General features: G+C 34.5%; 4 protein-coding genes and 1 long non-coding RNA gene across 9 annotated transcripts; 3 read left to right on the top strand and 2 right to left on the bottom strand.

The window, feature by feature from the left end:
* The first annotated feature begins 1,474 nt into the window (after positions 1–1,474).
* On the top strand, positions 1,475–2,959 carry LOC140987519 (uncharacterized). The gene is made up of 3 exons (XM_073456055.1): positions 1,475–1,638; positions 1,734–1,788; positions 2,632–2,959. The coding sequence occupies exons 1-3, from the start codon at positions 1,557–1,559 to the stop codon at positions 2,789–2,791; spliced, it is 297 nt and encodes a 98-aa protein (XP_073312156.1). The 5' UTR covers positions 1,475–1,556; the 3' UTR covers positions 2,792–2,959.
* A 1,076-nt stretch (positions 2,960–4,035) lies between these two features.
* Positions 4,036–6,296, top strand: LOC140988680 (B3 domain-containing transcription factor VAL3-like). The gene is made up of 4 exons (XM_073457718.1): positions 4,036–4,229; positions 5,445–5,526; positions 5,646–5,744; positions 5,905–6,296. Exons 1-4 carry the CDS (start codon positions 4,126–4,128, stop codon positions 6,109–6,111), a joined length of 492 nt encoding a protein of 163 aa, XP_073313819.1. The 5' UTR covers positions 4,036–4,125; the 3' UTR covers positions 6,112–6,296.
* A 1,178-nt stretch (positions 6,297–7,474) lies between these two features.
* LOC140988010 (uncharacterized) lies at positions 7,475–10,484 on the top strand. Of its 3 annotated transcripts, none has more exons than XR_012177260.1 (5): positions 7,475–7,658; positions 7,735–7,861; positions 7,961–8,855; positions 8,955–10,187; positions 10,356–10,484. It is a non-coding gene; the product is annotated as an uncharacterized lncRNA (long non-coding RNA). The 3 variants fall into 3 exon arrangements; XR_012177261.1 differs by lacking the exon at positions 10,356–10,484 and having other exon boundaries at positions 8,955–9,037; positions 9,128–10,258; XR_012177259.1 differs by lacking the exon at positions 10,356–10,484 and having other exon boundaries at positions 8,955–10,258.
* Positions 10,406–12,847, bottom strand: LOC140988009 (uncharacterized). The gene is made up of 2 exons (XM_073456847.1): positions 11,947–12,847; positions 10,406–11,145 (listed from the first exon to the last, which is right to left on the bottom strand). The coding sequence occupies exons 1-2, from the start codon at positions 12,596–12,598 to the stop codon at positions 10,769–10,771; spliced, it is 1,029 nt and encodes a 342-aa protein (XP_073312948.1). The 5' UTR covers positions 12,599–12,847; the 3' UTR covers positions 10,406–10,768.
* Positions 12,848–13,725: 878 nt separating this feature from the next.
* LOC140988101 (ADP-ribosylation factor GTPase-activating protein AGD5-like) lies at positions 13,726–19,277 on the bottom strand. Of its 3 annotated transcripts, XM_073457020.1 has the most exons (12): positions 18,887–19,277; positions 18,173–18,231; positions 17,897–17,987; positions 17,462–17,516; positions 17,275–17,365; positions 16,954–17,173; positions 16,431–16,626; positions 16,083–16,261; positions 15,635–15,841; positions 15,492–15,550; positions 14,297–14,453; positions 13,726–13,964 (listed from the first exon to the last, which is right to left on the bottom strand). In XM_073457020.1, the coding sequence occupies exons 1-11, from the start codon at positions 18,935–18,937 to the stop codon at positions 14,300–14,302; spliced, it is 1,362 nt and encodes a 453-aa protein (XP_073313121.1). In that variant the 5' UTR covers positions 18,938–19,277; the 3' UTR covers positions 13,726–13,964; positions 14,297–14,299. The 3 variants fall into 3 exon arrangements, with proteins under 3 accessions (XP_073313121.1, XP_073313120.1, XP_073313122.1); XM_073457019.1 differs by lacking the exon at positions 13,726–13,964 and having other exon boundaries at positions 14,056–14,453; XM_073457021.1 differs by lacking the exons at positions 13,726–13,964; positions 18,887–19,277 and having other exon boundaries at positions 14,056–14,453; positions 17,478–17,516; positions 18,173–18,233.
* Positions 19,278–20,781: the final 1,504 nt, after the last annotated feature.

Below are 20,781 nucleotides of genomic sequence, written 5' to 3'. Positions count from 1 at the left end.
TTGACTCGTCTCACATATAAAGATTCGTCAGACCGTCTCACAAGAGAACTACTCTTTTATATTAAATCAAAACCTCTTAAATCAGTAAATCCAAAACGATATACTGTTACTCTTTATATTAGTGTGTTTTAGATTAGATGTTTAATACACCAATAAATTTTTTTATATTTTACAAAAGTCAGTTATTTTTGTTTTAACGTTGATTCGAACCAAAATTCTCTCATACTCGGTAATGAATCTTAATATAAGAAGATATCCAAAAATAAAATATACTCCAAACTTTTTTATTTTTTCGACAAAACAAACATCTTTCATAAACGATATTTTTCATTTATTCCTTTGGTTTGCAATAATTGTATCCTCTATTTTTCTACAACACTCAACAATTCCTTGAAGTGGTACTTGGATTCATCTATTATGTTTGAAACGAATGTCTAAAAGTGATCGTTTAAAATCTCAGATATAAAAAAAAAACAAAACTTGAAATATTTTAATAGTATACCTTGGACCCAGCACACACAATAGATCTGAAAATGTAAACGAAAAATCCATATACCAAAACACAGTATCATTCTAATGAAATTATTCTGAATAATATAGATTCGTGGAAGTATAGAGTGTTTAATTGTTTGCAATTTGCACGTGAATATGAGCAGTGGAAATAATTACTTTTATATCTAATAACTTCAAACAAATACTATCGTGTAATTAATATACAGCCCCCTAATCGGAAATGAAACTGTTTGCACAATATCTTGATTTGTGAGTATGTCAAGTGCAAAGATACACCAATTTGTGTGAAAATGATAAAAATATAACTTCTTAAAACACAACGATTGTAGATACTAAATTTGACCGTCTGTTATAATCTCCTAAACAAATATGACATTATAAACAAATAAAACTAAAGACAAGCGACTGGAAATTGAGAAATAAACTCCTAACATGATCTATATTTTAAATAAACTGTAGGAATTTATAAAATATTAATATAAAACAAATAGTGTTGTTGAAATCTGAAAGAAAATGACTTGAACTAATGAAATCTAGACTAAAAACTATGAAAAATTATGCACTGAGTTTGCTGCAACTTGTTCGAGAGATCGTGTGTTAATTCGTACAAGTATTTATTAAATAACAATTTTTTTGCTTCTGGAATCTGGTTTTGCTCAGTAGGAGTAAATCCAATATTTCATTTGAGGGAGTGTAAGTCGAATCTCTTCACCATTAGTTTATGAACAAATTTACATTTTTTTATCATATAATAAAAATAGAGGACCATTTGGGTAAGATTTTGTTATTTGTCATATTTTCTCAAAGATGAGAAATATTATCTAAATATTATTAATATATAGTTTACAAATACAGAGTATATACTATTTGTGTCCATGATAACAGCCCGTTACCCAGTAAAGCCCAGTAATCTTTATTTTCGGCCCAAATGGTCCTCTATTCGAATCCACGATAGGGTTTATCCACAAAACCATCGGATACTAATTTCTAGGGCATTGTTGAAAAATCTTTGATACTTGGAGAAATTTGACGAGATTCGATTAATGGGGAAGAACAGAAACAAGAAGAAGAAGAATGGTTCGGAGCCAATGTCTATGGATGATTTGTTCACGAATTTTTCCGAAGGTTCGGTTTATCCCCCTTTTCAGAGAACAAAAAACTGAACTTTTTTTTTTGAACATATGAACATTGAAACTTTTTCTGAAACTTATTATTTTCAGCGATGGACACATCAGAAGCTGTGGCTCCCAAGCCTTCTGTTAGTGAAACCTTTAGGTCAGTTTAATTCATCCTTCCGCAAGTTCCATTGTTGTCTTTTATATTATGGTTCTGAGGTGTTATTCTTGAGCTATCTCTGAATAGAAGACGAGTGAGCCGGTAATACTGCATATCTTGTTTTCTGCTAGTCCAATAAAGAGCTACTGATTATGTCAGTTCTGTTTGATTCTAATCTATGTTAATGATTTTGTGCCACCCTCTTGACGATTTCAATTCGTGTACTTCTGGCTAAATTTGGCTGAGGGCATTTATTTGTTTTTCAACCAAATTAACCACGCCTGGAACGGACTTGATTGGATTTCTCTTTCGAATGGGCTTCTGAAAGATTGCAGATTCAAGGCAAATAAAATCTTTTTGAAGCTGCGGTAGTTATTAGCTGAATTCTAAGGCATTTCAGCCAAGGTGGTTTGTTTAAAAGCCACGCTGGTCATCTGTACATGAACCTTTTTGGAGCAAGAAATTAAGTAATTTAAATCGAAGAATTATTAAAAACTTGAATCTACTGTAATCAAATGGATGGAAAGCCTGATCATTGGTAGAGAAACACGATCGCCTCTTCTCGTTGTCATCCAAACAAGACACTTTATTTTTTACCTTGATAAAATGCGATGATTCCATTTTGAATCGGAGAGTTTTCTCATTCCTCACATTCAATACTGCCTAATTCATCTTTTTTGCTTGGTACACATTGTCTCCTAGCTTTGTGGCTGGACCAACTGGTTGATTCTGATAGAAAATTTGAAGAAAGTTGTGATTTGGTGCCAATAAGATTTATATGAGCAAGCTATTTTCTTACATTTTATTTGAAATGTGGAACGATTGTGTTGAATTGTAATGCAGGAAGGTGAAAAAGGGAAGACCAATGAAGAGATCAAAGAATGCGCGGAAAATGCAGGCTGTCGCGAAAGCCATATCTCAAACTGAGAAGTCTGAGGTGAAGATTTTGAAGAGTGAAAATAAGACATTGAGAACTGATTTTGCCAAAAGGCTGTACGACTAATCGAATGGTCGTGGAGTTTGTGATTACAATTTGGTTTCTGACTTGTTTTATATCCTACTTTTAATATTTGATATGCAATCGGATAAGTTAAAAATTCAACACATATATTTTTTTACCAGGTTTAGAAAATCTGAATGAAATAAAGAGTTCATTCATGATTTCTTACAATAGTTTTGGAAGGTGATTTTGTTATTTTGCTTCAATACAAGTTTTATATTTGTGTTTCTTTATCAATATGGAAAGTAGATATGCTTTTCAAGTTAGTTAAAATATGAATCATATCATAATTAATGTCATAATCTGTATTGCTACAAACAAATAAGCAAAATTATCAACTATTATAGGCTTAGAAGTCATGATATTGAGTTTGGAAATATCATACCTTGCATAGTTTTTGTCCACGAGCATTCCACTCTTAACAAAACAACCATAATTGATTCGGAGACCAAAAAATTGTTTTAAAAAACACTTAAAAAATTGTTTTTTGAATTTGTATTTTCTGATTTTTGAGTTTATTTTCATATTTATCCAAACATCAAAATCGTTTTTATTTTTTTAATAAAATAAAAGCATTTAAAAATGAACTTTTTTAAACTATAACTTCTGTATATAAAGTATAAACTCATCATTAATGTCCTTTTAACGTTCAGCGTGAAAGGGTAAACAAACATCCTTTACATCGAAATCATTGGTCGTGTTCACTCATTAAGCACCTACGCAATGGAAAACTTAATTAATTTGCATATACAATTAATTCAACTAATTTTAATAACCAAGATAAATTAAATTAGTAAAAACGGTACATACTTTAGGGAAAAAAACATAAATTAAATAGATATTTATTTAATTAAACTCTTGCACCTGGTTTTATATAGTCAAAAAATAATATATTCCACTGAAATCTGCTTACAAATTTATTAATATATCATCATATTAACTTTAATTAGCATACTCCCAAAAAAATAAAATCAATTAAATGAAATTATTTAAATTATTCTCTAATTATATATTAAATTTACTTGAAAGTATATTAAAGTAATAATTCATCGATTTATATCATCACTTGCTAGCAATGTTCACGTACTTCCACTCCATTGGAGATTCTCTTGTTTTTAAAAACTTTGATACATTTGTAAACTTGTTTTGAAATTGAAATCAAAATCTGAAAATAAATTTTGTATGTAATTGTATATTAAAATATCTGAAATGTTTAAACGACTGTTTCATTTAATACATTGGTTGTCTGTTTCTCCACTGTCACCATCCTTGACACGCACTCAAACTCACTTTCAGTGTTTTTAGGGTTCAGTCTTTCAGTTGCTTCTTCGTCAAGAATGTCGTGTTTCCAATGCCAGCAGTCCAGCTCCAATCCCGACCATTTCAGGAACGGGTGGCGCCTCCGCAGCGGCGCCAGCGCTCGCCTCTGCCTGCAATGCTTGTGAGTGGAGGGAACAATCCCAGAAACTAGAGATGTTTGTTCGCATTTTTTCTTAGTTTTGATTTGATTGTGGTTTTTGCAAACGGTTACTAGCTCTCGCTGCTTGNTTTTTTTTTTTTTTTTTTTTTTTTTTTTTTTTTTTTTTGCTCTTTTGTTTGGGTTGTGTGCAGGTTATTTTGATCAATTTGATGTGCTTGATTTCATTTTTCTTTTTTTGGGCTGCATTTATCTGTGTGAAAGTTGGAGGTGATTTTACTTTGGTTACGTTGTTCTCTTCAACTTTGTTCTCTGTTGGAGCGGATTGTGTATACTTGCTTCTCAAGCAAAAAGACAATTGCCGTGTATTTTGTGAAATTTGACGATTCATACTTAACAGATTCTGGGCATAGTGTTTGTAAATAATTGATGAAGGTACAATACTGTTACAGAGAGAGAATATAGCTGAACATGGCATTGATTCCAACATTTGACCTTTCTTGGATTTCATAGCTCAGTTCATCTTTGAACCATGCTTGCATTGGTTTTGATTGTATATCTGAATATTAGACCTCTATTCTTATTAGTTAGTTTCTAAAACCTGAAAATGAGTTTTCCAAGATGCTTTTAAGAAGACAACTTGCTGTAAACAGAAGTCTCATTGCTACAAACTGGTCGGGAACCACGATTGATCTGTGAAGTTATGTGGATGATTGAAAGCATAGTATGATTAGAAAGTCAGGATAGGTGATTTCATGTATTTATTGTTGTTCCATTATTGCTGCTTCAAAGAAGTAACTAAGTATCACCTATGTCGATACATAATTCATTAATGACCTTGAGTTTTTAGCCTAGAGGTGATATGTCGCGACTTACACACACACGCATAAATACTCAAAGACAGAAATTTCAGTCCGGCGAGGGTAGTTCAGGCTGTCTGGGATGGTTTCATTCAAGGGAAAGATGTGAGTATGAGTAAGAGAAGAGGCAAGTTTGTCCAATAGTCAGTTGGAGCCAAAGTATCAACTTTGGCGGAAATGGTCCTTTTTATTATTTGGTTGTTATATAGGGATCAGGAAGTGTGGAGCAAGTGTGTTATATTCCTTAACTACGCAGATGATGTATTGATGGATATTTTTTATGCTCATATTTCTTGCAATATTTCTTTGTCAGCTTCTGCGGCTCTTATGTACGTGAACTTTGTCCCAACTTGTGAATCAAGTCATTTTATTTATGTAGTTCTGCATATGAGGAAGGAAGATTCTGTGAAACCTTTCATTCAAAAGATGATGGTTGGAGGGAGTGTGAGTCTTGTGACAAGGTCAGCTACTTTACTCAGTACAAAAATGTTTTTTGCGGACTAATGTTTTTTAGAACTATACTGTCGGGGAGGCATGTAATATCGTTCATCTGTTACATCTTCTTAATCTTCCATTGCAGTTAATTCATTGTGGGTGTATAGTTTCATTCAATAATCATTTTCTGACGGATTCTGGAGGAATAATCTGTATGGAGTGCACTAGGTTAAATTTTTTATTGGTAAGAATAATCTTGATAGAGTGCTCTGTTTCGTTAAAGAGTCTTGTTTTTGTGCTACGAGGATCTATTGCAAATTTAGCCAGCTCAGTTGACCAGTAATGGTAGGTTTTTAGTGAAATGCTGTAAGCTTTTAATGGTTGATATGAAATTGTAATTGCAGGCAAGAAATCGTTGTGTTTCTCTTGAGCGTGTAATAAGAGCTGGAGAATCTCATCACGAACCATCTGGGAAATCCTTTGTCGAATCCCAGTACTGTCCTCAGACAGATTTAGAAATACAACAGGTCTCCGAAAAGTATCCTCTTTTAAAGGTCTCCGAGAAAACATGCTCCGAAGCAACTACCAAAACTAATTTAGTTCAATCCTAAACCAAGATTGGAGCGTCCTATGCTGTCTCCTTTCCAGTAATTGTCACAACTTTTTAATCCTTACCAAAGATTTAATCCTGAGATCTGCTAAAACTCCTTTGTTTGAAAAACTTTTGACGCTGATATCAAATTAGCATGCCTCATTTCGCCAAAGAGGTGAGTGTATGGATGTGTTTTTAATCTATATTTGTGTGGAAGGTTGAAGATTTGAAATCTTCTAACAATAAAAAAAAATCACGAATTCAAAAAAAAAGGTTTAATCGGTGAAACTGTAAACAAAAACAAGGGTAACTATTGATGATGACGAGAATGGTTATTGACATTTAAGCTAATCGAGCTAATTTCTTGCACCACGTGACAAAATAAATATTGAAAAGTTAACAAAGATTAAAAAATATATATCTATGGGGCCAAATTGCAGTGGACATCATGAAAATCTTAATTGTCAAGCAATGTCTTTTGTATCTTTGATTCCTTTGTCTCTTCGTATTTCTCCTACATTATTACATCTTTGCGTCTTCCTTTGTCTTTTCCTTTGTATTTAAAAATTCGAGGATATATAGTCTAATAATTTTTCACATGGATTTTGTTACAATTAAAATTTTCGCACGAGGAGCGTATGCCAATAGCCCAAAACATGTGTAGTAATGCGTTTTCGGGAAAATCTTTTTTACATGTTTTATATTTTATTATATTATATTATTTTGTCTTGACGTTATGGACAAAATTTCATAAATTAGAATAATTGTCAATGTTATCGTAATTTAAATTAAATAACGTATGATTCAAAATAGATACATGAATATCAATAACACATTTTTAGCAATATTTCGATCCCAAATTTATTTATTTTATATCTTAAATTCAATCAGACGTCTTTGTTGTTAGCAATTACTAGTCTTCATAATGCATAACATCACATTTATTGCTAAGTGAATCTTGCTGGAATTGCTTCGAAGCTCGGGTGTTTAGGAACTGAATCAAATCGAACCAACACGTTTAAATAAATCAAATTGCATGATTTGAATCAATTTTTACGTTTGATTGGTTTCAAAATCAACCAAAAAAAATTGCCTGATTCAAGATTTAGATTTTTTTACAAAAGAAAAATTATCCAATAGTGTAATTTTTTTATATATAAATATTTTGTTTATTTTTAATTCGTATATTTCATTATTAGTGGTTTTGAAACAATTTTGATTTCAATTTTAATATGGTTTGATTGATATTTTTATTTAAAACCGAATCAAACTATAATTGATAATCCATAACTGTGATGATGAAGTAAATGGCTTTGCAGTTATATACCATGAGGGTTAAAAGTAAAATAGGGGATATTTCGAGGGGTGAAATTCAATTTATTCAAGGAAAAAACATTAAATTATCTTCCGGGCAACCCCTCTTCTGCTCTAACTCGAACTCCTCTTGTTGGCTCACAGCGTAAGATTTGTAAATGAAATTGTATCTAATCAACGGTCACAGCAGCAAGTTTAGATGTCCTCCTATTTCAATTTAGAGTTTTAAACGTCTACCCTCTGAAACTCATGGTAAATTACACTTCCAGCACAAGCCTGCCATATTTCAATGGGTTCTTGATATTTAATATTCGTTTGTTTTGATAAGGTAATCATGGTAAGGAGCTCTCCGGAAACCTCAAACGCGAGCCTGTTACTGTTAAAATGTGAATTTATCGGTTTCCCGAAATAGCAAATTTGATGTTATAAATCCCTTCATGAATATGCCTTTGCAGGTATTTGATATTATATTCACATATTGGTGTGTGGTTTTCACAAAATTGATACTTTTCTATATTTTGAATGCTTTCTTGCGTGATGTTGCTTCTGAGCAGTGTTAAAGATTGAAACCGGACGTACCTCAACTTCAAAAGCTAGCGCAAGAGGTGGATTGTAATCAATGTGAGCCAATCAACACACCCCTCACGTCCAGAAATGAACATCTGGAGCGTGAAGTTTACAAATAACCCAATTACCAACTCTGGACAGTGCAACACATAGCGATGGAATGAGTTCTGATACCATGTTAAGATCGAGACTTGGACTTAACTCAACCCAAAAACTAACTCAAGGTAGAAGATTGTCCAAGTTCATATATGCAAGTCCCAGGTATTTTATACAATGAGACAATTAACAGATAGTTTTAAGGATGGATACATTTTTGTTGTGAAGCTGGCTTATATTCGACATGATACTCCTTTATGAAGTACTGTTAGTTTTTTATATGTTTAGCTGTGGCTTTAGTTGCGACGCCAATGGCAATGCTGTAACTATGGAATCGAATAGCGGTGACTGTAGGAAGAGTGGAGCGAGTCATTTCATGGTTTCCACATATATAAGTGTATAACAAGTTACTTGGACTGTCATGCCTTAACAGAGTACTAATTGTAAAAAAATGTTACTGGTGGTATCTTATGACATCTTGCAAACAATTAGACCTATCTCATACTTATACCAGCGCCACTTATCATCATTTTATATTTTGGTTCTATGATGCAATTTTTGACTTGCGAGTAGCTGTGTTTAAATGTTTATATTTATTCATGTTCCGATTTTTGGTTACATCCTTCATATATTTATAATAATTTTGCTTTACACATGAACAATCAAATTCTCTGTATACTATTGCTGATGGGACGTTGGAGATTGGTTTGCAAGCCTCCTATATTAGGCTATTCAACAAGCTAATGTAGCTGTCCAGGACCAGTTGTTTGCTTTCAGTTTTACGAGGTTCGTGTTGTATCAAACATTATCTGGTTTCCACGAGTTTTGCGGCTTTTCTTGTTATTTTTTATTGCTTTTTGGTTTTTATATATATGTTTTGTGCAGTTTGGCAGTTTTTGACGCTGGGCTTGTAACTAGCCTGTCACCATGTACGCTCAGTGTTTTACCTCTTAACCATGGTTATATCGGTAAGGACTCTGGCTCTGGGATTCTCCTGTTGTGTTGCTGTGTAGTTCCTCTTGATATCTTTTCCTCTCTGGATTTTCTTGTGTATTTAGGGGCATCTGGGAAAAGCAGAACGGAGGTGTTATGTTTAAATTATTAGTATCCGTTAGTCATTTTAGAGCTGGAACTTTAACCGAAAGAAATCATTTCCAGCATCGAAATTTTATATCTTCATACTGAGATGAGACTGCACCGAATTGCCTAACTTACCTTCAAGGATTAGGGCGCCTCAAGTGGACAGCAGATAATGTCGTTCTATGAACCAAATTTCTTCTTTAATTTAACTTTGTATCTGACAGGTGATTGGTAACTCAATTGCATTTGCTATGGGATTGGCAACTACACTTGCTCTACTTGGTGTAGCAGCCTCATTTGCTGGAAAGGCATATGATCAGATTGGGCAAGGTCTACCTGTGGCTGCTTCCATTTTAGATGTTGCCATGGGTCTAAATCTAAACATTAGCAGTGGTGCTGCCTCCCTGACATACCGAGTTGTATCCAAGTTCGATTGTATTTGAAAAAAATGGCCTAATTTTTTGAATCATCGTTTTGTTTTATTAATAATTGTTAATAAATTGATATATTTGTGTTCTTTGCTCTAACATCTTTCTTGTTTGCTGTTGATGAAGATTATAGAAGTGCAGCTTCCATCTTTTTTTTTTTTTTTTTGACAATTTTGATCCTCGGGCAGCCACGGCAAGTTTCCCTTCAAGTAATAAGAACTTTATTCCGTTGCTTGAAAAAGTTTCAACAGAGAAAAGAACAAGCATTGCTCAAGTATAATCAACAAAGAATTACTTTTCTTGTTAATATTTTGTTGTCATCACTTACCAGGCGTTCAAGCATATTTGGCTGGCTCACATTTGCATTAGCTGCATCACCATGCAGTACTCCTATTCTTGACTTCTATCCTGATATATTTTTCTGTAGCTAAACCTGTATGCTATAGCTGCACAGTTATTTTCGTATGTTTTAAATTTTATTTGAGCAAGTGAGAACTGGGTTATTTGATGTTTCCGTGACAGAATCCAGTGATAGGTGGCAGCCTACTGTTAACACACAACTGGATATGTTGCTCTTCTTCTTGCAGCTTCCTTTGCCGGAGCTTTGCGGGTATCAATTTTACAGTACAAAATAAATCCTTCCTGCCATTGCATGCAGAGCCTGCTCTCACTCCGCAAGTTTTCAACATGGATCAATCCAATGAGCTAAAACTATTTTTCATAAACATATCAAAGAATAGTAGTTGTCTTGACACACGATTTTGCATCTCATTTGCAGTGGTGCTGTTATCCTCAAAGTGGTGCACCTCCTTGTCTAGAAAACAGGCATACTACGATTGAAACTTCTGATTTGCATAATATTTAAGATAACTAGTATCCCTACGATACAACTCATGGTAACAAAAGACAAGACCCAATTACAATAATCGATCGTACCCAAGTGGGAAAATTGCAGATCTCATCACATTTACCTCATCACATTCCTGGATCCAGTCATCAAAACTCAGAAGAGATGCATAACGAAATAAATAAAACGCTACTAGTACAGAAAAATGTCAAATATCTTCTTCTTGGGCTTTCCACCAAGTCCCCTCGATCCCACCCGTCTATGTATTAAAACCAATCTTTCCATTTATGTGAGACGATATCCCAAAATTTCAGTGCAGTGGCGGCAGTTGCATTCACACCTGTTTAGCAGGAGCCATGGTTAACCATGTGCTCATACTGGTTCAAGGACTCCTGCCGCTGCAGCCTCATGTCCTCATTAAACTTCTTGATGAAGGCCTCCACACGCCGATTCAACTCATCCTGGCTCAATGATGGTTCTTTCCTGAGCTTCCCTGACCCCGGTGATGGGGTCATCAGTGGGCTCCTGGCATTTGTTCGGTCGTTGAAAGTTTCGGTTTTGGTCATGATCACCTTTGGTGTGTTTGTCTTCTCCCAGGTTTCGTTCTTTCTCAAGTGCCTCGTCAATGGCATCGCTCGGCCCTCTGTTATTGTTTTCCAGGTGCTCTCCAGTGTGTCCTGCTTCTTTGGTTTCGACACTCTTAACACTGCTTTGCCACCACCTGTTGTTCAACACGAAAATGGAATTACGGAAATATTTTAATACAAACTACATATTCCAGAACTCGAGAAACCAGGCTGCAATATTTGAAACTTTGATACAGATAATCAAGGTTTTGTAGTCAGGTACTTGTACTTTGAAAATTATGGAATTGCAGAATCCACTAAATTTCGTTTATTTTAATAGGTAGATAGGTTGCGGTGTGTATTAAAATAATTATCACTTGAATACACAGAATCCAAAACTGTCTGGCATAACACAATTATAAAGTATATCTTTAATTCTTGAATAAATTGTATATAACATTAAGCTGATAGTGGAAAGTTTGCCCGCTAATTATTTAAAGAACGGTATGGGGGAAATATTGCGGCGTTTCAGAGACCGAAGGCTTCTATTTTGTCGCCTTAGAATATATAACAGCTTTTCAGGAATAATCTTTTTAAGTTGGATTTGGAACACCAAGCCTAGACTCAAATTATTTAAGGACAATCTCGGTAAAAGCTTTTGGCCTACAGGGACAATCTCGGTATTTAACAGCGGCTAAATTCCATTTCCAATGTCACCTAATTAAAAATTTTAAAAAAATTTAACCTAAAGACCGACTCAATCTGTGGGGACACACTTAACTCGTGGTCCCACACACCAGATTAAAGGCCAGCTCAACGGTAACATTCTGCCAGCTGCCAACATCCCCGCAACTGACCGTTATCGGCCAAATCCGCCGGTAAATGTCCAAAATACTAATTATATGATTTCCAGCGAGTAACGTGAACTTCGAAAGAAAAGCTAAGGAAAGTAGTACCTTCTGGACTAGCTTTGAGATTTCTCCGGTTACCGAACCTAGCCGAGGCCGGCGATTTCACGTTCTCTGCAGAATATTCCTTCGTGTCCTTACGTGTGGATTTCGTGGTCATATACTCGTTCTCTTTGTTGCTTGTAGGTTCGTCTTCAAACACAATACCACTGTCAGAGCTAGCATTTACAACTGATGGAGCGACTGCTTCTAAGTTTTCATACGCGTCAAATCCTATTCCGTTCTCCACCACCTTCACATCATAGCTGCTGCTGTCGTCCAACACGACGTCGTTGTACTCGTACTCGTCTGCCTGTACAGCACCTTTAACTGCCACGGGCTGTGGTTGAGCGTGAACCATGCCATCTAACGGCTGCGAAGGAGTTGATAGAAACTGGTCATCATCCTTCCTGGAGTGTAGCTTGGAGGATGCGACGATGGAGATGATGATACAGTTGATAACGAGGTACAGATACGGAGGCCTGAGCCAGGAGACGACGCCGTTGTAGATTGACGGCACTTCATAGACAGCGAAATCCGTTATTGCCGGAGCTGAAAATTTGAGCATAATCCCAGCTGACAGAAAGATGGTGGATATTAAAACACGTTTAAATGATAACATGGAGTTGCTCGATATTTGTGACAGCGTCGCCATCGCCATATTTTTCCGTCGAGAATTAAAGATATGCTTTCCGAGGGTTAAAGAAGAGAAAGATAACAAATGAAGAAATGTGGAGAGGCATCAGCAGAGAGAAGGATGGAACCTGGTATTTATATATAAATGCCGTTTGATATGCATCGCCTGGATAAAACGGTAAATTCATGGGGGGGAGTGAATTGAATATTGTGTTAGCTGGCAAGTAAGATCATAGGTGGCATTTCTACCCGATCACCGCTTGCCATGGCCGACCTATCACGCNTATATAAGTATTTGTGTATGTTTTATAGGTTAATATTATTTCTTTATACAAACAATATCAGATTTAGTTAAGATCCCTCGTATTAATCTCAACACAAAATTAATTTACTTTGTATGGAGCGGAGCATGTGCGTAAGATAAATTAGATCCAAGGCTTAAAGAAGTACGTTGTCGTACGGTTTTTTTTTTTTGGTGCTAAAATATGAAATAAGTTTTTGGAACGTGGGACTACAACAAAAGCAAGATATTAATATCAAGATTAATTAAATTAAGTAATGAACAAATTGATTACCTTTTTCAACGGATATATATGTGGCCGTTGGTCGTCCCTACAAACACTTAGGCACTGCTCGTGCTTGTAAATCTAAAACATGTGTGCGTTAGTACCTGCGAGAGTACCTCATCATTATTAAATATATTTTAATTTTGAGTAGCTAATAAACAAAATTACTGTCTTACATAACTTCGTGTTCATGGATTTACTGTTTTGATTGAGAGAGTGTTCATCCTTTTATCCTAAACATGCAACACGTGATAATATGGTGAATGAAGCATAGTTGTTTGATAATAACATCGGTTCATTCTCTATTACTTCATTTTTTTCTCGTATGCCTGTAACATTTTCCAATTGGGTCTCGAGGTTGACTAAATAAAAGATCGATCAGAAGAATGGTCACGTAAGTCGAAATCAAATCGAGGCCGCCGTCAAACCAATTATAAATTGACAAGGGGTGGGCCTGTATTTCAATTTTTGTTATATTCCCTATTGGTATTAGAAATTTTTCATTAAATATTTATTTTTACAGACTTATGTACATGTGTCCCTTTATCCACTCTTATTATTTATTATAGTAGGTATCGTGTTATTTTTACGACTTATTTAGGCATTGAAAATTTGAGACAAATATATGTGCTGTACACAACAAAAAACACACGTAAATGACAAGTCGAGCGGTATGTGGACTTGACTCATGCGACAACACAACAAATTCGTATTAAGAATATATAATGCGGCCCGGGATTCTCATCCTGCATTGCTCCCCAAATGCCAACAAAGTAGCACACTATCTTGCATCCTTGGGACTTCATAGATGGCATAATTTTGAACCTGTATATTTTTTATATAGGGACTTTTGTAATTACTAATATGCCTTGAGCTAATGAAATGTGTTTCAAGAAAATCGATGTGCAAATATCGCTGACGAAATATGAATAACTTTCATCTCTTTACAATAAAAATTAGTCAAAATGAAATCAAGAGTAGAGTTTAGCTCTGACAAAGAATATCTCAAGGTAAACTAAAGTCTTACCCACATCCCAACAAGAGAACACAATCCTCTACGAACAGTTTACAAAGCAAAGCACAGATGCAGGAGATTAAAAAAAAAAAAAAAAACCCAAATGATTTGTGGTATGTGAATGTGATACGGCAGAACTTACCATTTAATGTTTTGAGAACAACCCTTGGGTTAAAGAGGAAAAATCGTACTCTTTCCCTGTTTGGGAAGTTGAAGAGGAAAATGGTGGCGTGGTCTGGCTGCTTGCGCTAACGGGTGTACTGCCATTGCTAGAAGCATTGAGTCCCACAGTATATGTGCTGTACCAAATTATGTTAGTAAATGTTAATGACATTCTAATAGTAATGCAACCCAGAAAAAACTTTGAAAATTGCTAGAAAGTGTAAAAAAAACATGTTTTCCTTTTTCTGGGATAGCAGGAAATTGATGAAAGGATCAACTACCTCAAACAGCGGAGCAGCTATAGTCTATTTGAGTCATATGGAATTGAGTGAGGGAAAATCAGTGCAATAAGAAAAAAGTTGATGTATTTACACGTGTCCAACTATTAACAACAAAAATGATGCTGCGTAAACCTCCATCAAGAGGTCAAGATTTGTATGTGGTCCTGCATATACCTGAGGCTGTGTTGGTATGTAATACCAAATAAAATAAGCAGCACTCTTTTTAATTTTATCTGTTTCTGCCTCTGACATAATATAAAATCAGCCATCATCAAGGAATTATATCTTCCTGGTCCCCTCCTGTAACTGATGACAGAGGCTCTAGTAGTATATGGACCCTATTGCAATTAAAAATGGATGTAACACTACTCTGTTCCTATTTCTAATACAAGAGCAAATAGTTTTTGAACCACTCCTCGGGTACTAGTTTGCAGACGAGAAGTGTTTTCTATGTACCAGTAAATATCTTTGATTATCATACATAGCAAAAGAGTCGGGGAACATGAGCAGCACTTTCAAGACCACTTTTGGCCAAGATCTTTGGACATGGTTAACTCAGCCCATTAGAGAGCATCCAATGAGAAAGAAACTAATTGAAAAATGTCATAGCACAATGTTGCTCCAACAAAAACATGAAAAGGAATAGATGAGCATGTAACTGCAAAAAATGAAGATTTTAATTTCATAATTATATTATACTAATTGCTAAACCTAAATGAGAATATTTTTAGCTTCGTACAAGAAAAAAATGAACATATCTTCTGCAGTCAAAGCAAAAGGAACATTAAATGCTCATGCACTGGAGCCAATTCAAGTTCTTCCACACTTGATTACCCACCAAACACTAGGATTAAATTAACTTCAAAATCGCGCACTAAATTGATTAGTGTATACCTGGGTATTGGGGGAGTAAAAGAGTTACCAACCGAATGATTAGCTCCTGCGTTTCCCATCTGTTTCAGGAGCAGAAAAAGCAGAATGTGAATGTAAATTTTCATTATTTGATGACAAGATTACCATACACAACTCTAACCTACCTGCATCATCATTCCAGGCAAATGATAGCCAATGTTTGGCCAACTTTGGTTGGGCAAGTTGGTTCCATTCAATGCAGGTTGCAAACCAGTAGTAGCTTTTGGCATTCCACCAGAAGCATTGGCTACAGCAGCCATTAGAAGAGATTGTTGCTGAGCTAGCATAGCAAGTTGTTGTTGCTGGGCAGAAAATGGTGAAACTATATTCGACTGCAAAATGGAAAAAATCAACTTGATCGATTTTCTTTTGAACACTTGAGCAGGTAAGTCTAAAAATCTGCTAATTTGAACCATCCTGTCCTTGCAGACATAATAATGAACGGAGTTTTAAATCTTGTATCAAGTAATAATAACTGTTAGTGTTTTGGTAATTAGTAAAGGTCAGCAACGAGCACTCGGGGTGGTTGGGGTAGGGGAACGGCTAATGTCACTTCTCTACCACAAACCATACCTTATCAAAAAGAGACATTATGTCCGTTTTGGCATCTTTTTGAGGTTTCCCTGGCACTAAACCAGGAATGATTAACGGCGAACCCGTAAAAAGATCTTCAATTCCTGAAGGGGATTGGGTCTTGTTATCATCAAGTTTTGTTTGGCCAGTCTTTTCTGTTGTGGATGGTGATGCAGGAGCTGTTGCAAGTTGCCAGATGTTACTTAGAGAAGAAACAGGTCTAGGCACCAAATTTGTAGAACTCAAATTTTGAGATTGAACTCTTGGCACCTTGAACATTTTCTTGAAAAAAACAAACAATAAGCAGACAGAAGATAAAATTAGAGAATGAGAGCAATTCACACATACATTGAAATCCAGCCCATGTATTATCATCCCCAGATACCCCGGCAGAATTTTCGACAGAACCATCTAGTGAAAGCATATTGAAAAGGTCAGTAGCGTAATCAACTTTAGGGGGAGAAACAGTTTCTGTAAAATGCTTTGTAGGTTCAGCTGGTTCTGTTCTCGGAATAACTTGTTCAGTCACATGAGACGGAGCAATCTGCAAATAAAAATTTAGAAAGAAAGATGAGGTCTAAAGTTAGCATTTTCACCCTTAGAATATAATACATTCTAAAAAGAGTAGCTCTAGTTTTTCATAAATCATCTTATGCACTGTTCATGGGATAATAAATTACTCTATGCTTACAATGCATAGGAAAATTCTTTCCCAGATTTGACAACAAATTGCATCTTCATTGGAAGGATAAGAATATGGCTACATGAAATAAATCTTTATTGACGGCATCATGTATATGCAAAAATATAAGTAACCAAATTTTTTAGAAGACCCAGGTAAAAGATCAAATAATAACGAAACTCGACATACTAGTTCTGGTCCTTTAGGAGTTCTAGGAGCGGTAATATTTTCTTTTGTAACAGGCACTGGAACATGTTTCCTCTTATCAGCTAAGTTCCCAGAATGGCTAACATTCCCATAGCCACTTCTATCATTTGGTCTTTGCCACTGTACAGAAGTTTTTTCTTCTATTTTCCTAGGCGGTGACTTTGGTTTCCCATTTTTGGATATCCATCTCTTTTCTTCATACCTAAATTTGAAAAAGGAAAATATTATCTAAAAACCAGTTCATAGAATCAGACATGTGAAAAAAGTGTGTGAAAGATATCCTTGTAAAAAAGTGGCTCATACTTCGCTCGAATAAAATTTTCAATCCCAACTCTATCATAGTTTGGTGGCAACTCTGCTTCCCAGTAACTGTTTGCCTTCTGGTTTCCCATGACTATGTTTATGAGAAGAAATATTTAAATAACATGATTTTTTAAAAAAAATCAAATAGAAAAACAACCTAAATGAGTCAAACTTCTGAAATCATTACATTGAATAAATGAAACCTGTTCAGGAAGCCAGGTGTCAAGTGTAGCAGATCTCACCTACAAAGTGATGAAAATATACTAACAATGAGAAACATCAATAAGAAGCATCAGACATAATAGTTGGCTACCAGTCGATTGTTAGTCAAAAGTTATAAAAGGAAGTACAACAAGAAGGACAAAGATATCCAAAAACATTATCACCATGTTTAACAAACTTTTGAAAACTTCAAACATAAATAGCCAACTGCTAGACACGATAGCAAGAGATTCAGTTCAAAACATTTAAAATAACAAGATGTTGTGTCCAATTTCCCATAACATCAATATAAAAGCTGAACTCTAGAACTGACAAATCTATTTCTACATCTGAACAGAGGAACAACTTCCACTATTAATCAGCTACTCTAAAGACGCCATAGAAATTAAGTAAATGATACCTTGGAGATGTGAACTCCAAGACTTCTGTGGATCCCAGAGCATTGCATGCATATAAAAACGCCTAAGTTCACACTTGCCCATCGAGGACCTCTGGATTTCAGAAAAAAAATGCACAATCAAGACAAACAAAAATGTTGCGCTTGAACTTAATTCATGAAAATAAGAAAAATTATAACTATAGATTCCACCAGTATGCATAATTTTTAATCAGCATAGCATTTTTAAATACTTCTAAAGATAAATGCAAACACAATTATAGCATTAGAGATACGCACTTGCTTTTGCAATCAGCACATTCCCTATTCTCTGGCAATTTAAGAAGTCCTTCCAAAACCTGATAACACAGAGATTGATGTAACTGAAAAGCATAACAAGAACCTAGGGACAGTGCCACTGAGCTAGAACTCCCAAGTGATTTGTGAGAAAGGTAATCCTCTTTGAATAAAACCATCAACAACAAAATAACGTAAGTACGGAGAGTAAATGGCGGCAAGCCATATACAAATGAATGTATTCTAAATTTACAGTTTAAAGAAACTAGTCAAGCCTTCCACTTTATTTCAGCCCAACAGTCTTCTAAGTAAGCTCATGATAAAGGGTAGGCCAAAGCACAGGAATTAGCAGATATTTCTAGCATATAGATTAAATAACTACGTACACCTTCAACTAATAAATATCTTCTAAATTTTCATTAAACCTTAATAACTTAAAATAAACTCTCATATCATCAGTTAAACGTTATGCAATCTCAATAATACGAAACTGGCACCTTTGTCACAGAATATCACCAATCACAGCTAGAAAACACAAGATCAAATCATTCAACAATCTCAAAAAAGGGCCAGATTTTATAGCAACAACTTCCCTAAAACATGTGACATGCGATCACAGTAAATAGACCAGGCATACAGAAACGTAATCTTTCAACAATCACGCTAGAGTCCAAAAATCAAAAGAGAAAACCGTAAAACCGACAACAAAATTAGGACCTTTCGGTGCTTGCCGTTGAGCTCCTTGGAGACACTCGCTTTCTCATTCATGGCGATGATTGATTCCAACCCGTAACCCAAAAATAGAAATAAAAAAACAAGGAGAACAGGAATTTGATGAATTCGATTCGATCTTTTGCTCTCCCCTCTTCCTCCCACCAAGGGCTGTCCGGTTCAATTTTTTCGGTGCCAATAATTTGCGTGGAGAGAGAGGAGAAATGGAGGATACCAAACCCAACTAGCTTTCCGTTTATAAATTGCCCTTCGTTCTCACAATTTTCCTGTTGCTTTCCTTCTTCTTTTTTTCAGTGCATTGCGTGTGAAGTGGAGTCGTTGACGAAACATCATCCATCTCATGTGTGACATATGGACGGCGCCAGAGGAATGGAAATGGCCGCTTTCTTAATAACGTCGTCTTAATCTTAATTTACTACCAATAATTTACAATGTCTTTATGGTTAGTCGCTAATTTTTTACTTGCAAAGCTTGTTATTTATGCAATTATAAGATATAAAAGGAAATTATTATTATTATTATTATTATTATTATTACAATTTCAATATTTATAAATATATATCAATGATTTTTTTATATGCGATAATTGTATGTATACTATATTTTTAATACGAAATATGTGAAATAATTGTTTATATGAAAATAAAGATGTTATAATAGTATATTAGACAAAAATGAAAATTGATTTTTAAAGTTTAACATTTTAATTGTATACCTAAATCTACTAATTATATTGAATCCGACAACAGCAGTTTGCATGATAAGTTTGAGTTTGGTCATTAGTGGATGTTGACTGAAGGGTATATATAGTTATATACCACTGGTTGACGAAAGTATTTAAGATTATTTAGTGATAATGATCGAGGTTAATCATTTTATTATTTAATTGGAATAAATTTCTCTAAGTCAGCAACCACTCAATTACAGCCAAGAAAACTATTGGTATTGAACAAGGTGCATTTATTTTATTTTATTTTTTTTTATAAAAAATAAAATAAAAGGTGCATTTATTTAAATAAAGCACACGTATAATAATAATAATAATAATAATAATAATAATAATAATAATAATAATAATAATAATAAGAATAATCATTGTTTTACTTTCAAAAAAAAGTAAAAATAATAATAATTGTTTTAATTTTACGAATTCGTTCATGAAATAAAAGCTCAACCAAACAATACTTTTTTAAAAGCGAGCTTTTAATTATTGACTTTGTTTTTCGACCAATTTTGGCACAGCTGATTTAAGTAAATTTAAAATTTTGTGTTTTTTTAGAGTAGGCCTCTTGTGAGACGGTCTCATGAATCTTTATANTATTACTTTTGTTACCTTTTTCTTCTGTTCGGAGCTTGGAAAAATATGGAGGACTTTTAGAGCTTCGTGCTGATAACGTGTTGTGAAAAAGTAAAAATTTACGGTAAAAAAGTAAAAATCTCAAACTCTCAAAATTATCACACTACACACTTTATAATATTTTTCTCTCAACTCAATTGTGATTTTCTTCACAAATGAGAGATCTATTTATAGAAAATTTTTACAAATAATCCAAAAATAAAATACATCATTACCTACATCATCACACACTAATTTTCAATATTCAACACCTAATTTTACCTAATTTTCAACATTCAACATTCACATTTTCAACACAAATATTTAACACATTTTTAAATAATTTTTCAACACTTTAGATTCTTTATCACATAAAGATGCATGTTGCCAAATATTTAAGAGTGAGGCCCCAAGGGTCAAGATCCATGAAATCTTGAGTTTATATTTCACTTTGTATGGATAGTGTTGGTATCTTTCATCCCGTTGTATTAAAAAAAAAAAAAGCAAAAACTTGTGTGAGACGATCTCACGGGTCGTATTTTGT

The sequence above is a fragment of the Primulina huaijiensis genome, chromosome 11, assembly GCF_012295235.1.
Source record: "Primulina huaijiensis isolate GDHJ02 chromosome 11, ASM1229523v2, whole genome shotgun sequence".
In the NCBI taxonomy this organism is placed as follows: Eukaryota; Viridiplantae; Streptophyta; class Magnoliopsida; order Lamiales; family Gesneriaceae; genus Primulina; species Primulina huaijiensis.
The sequence above is the reverse complement of the archived record's forward strand: the minus strand, read 5'-3'. Positions and strand labels throughout refer to the sequence as shown.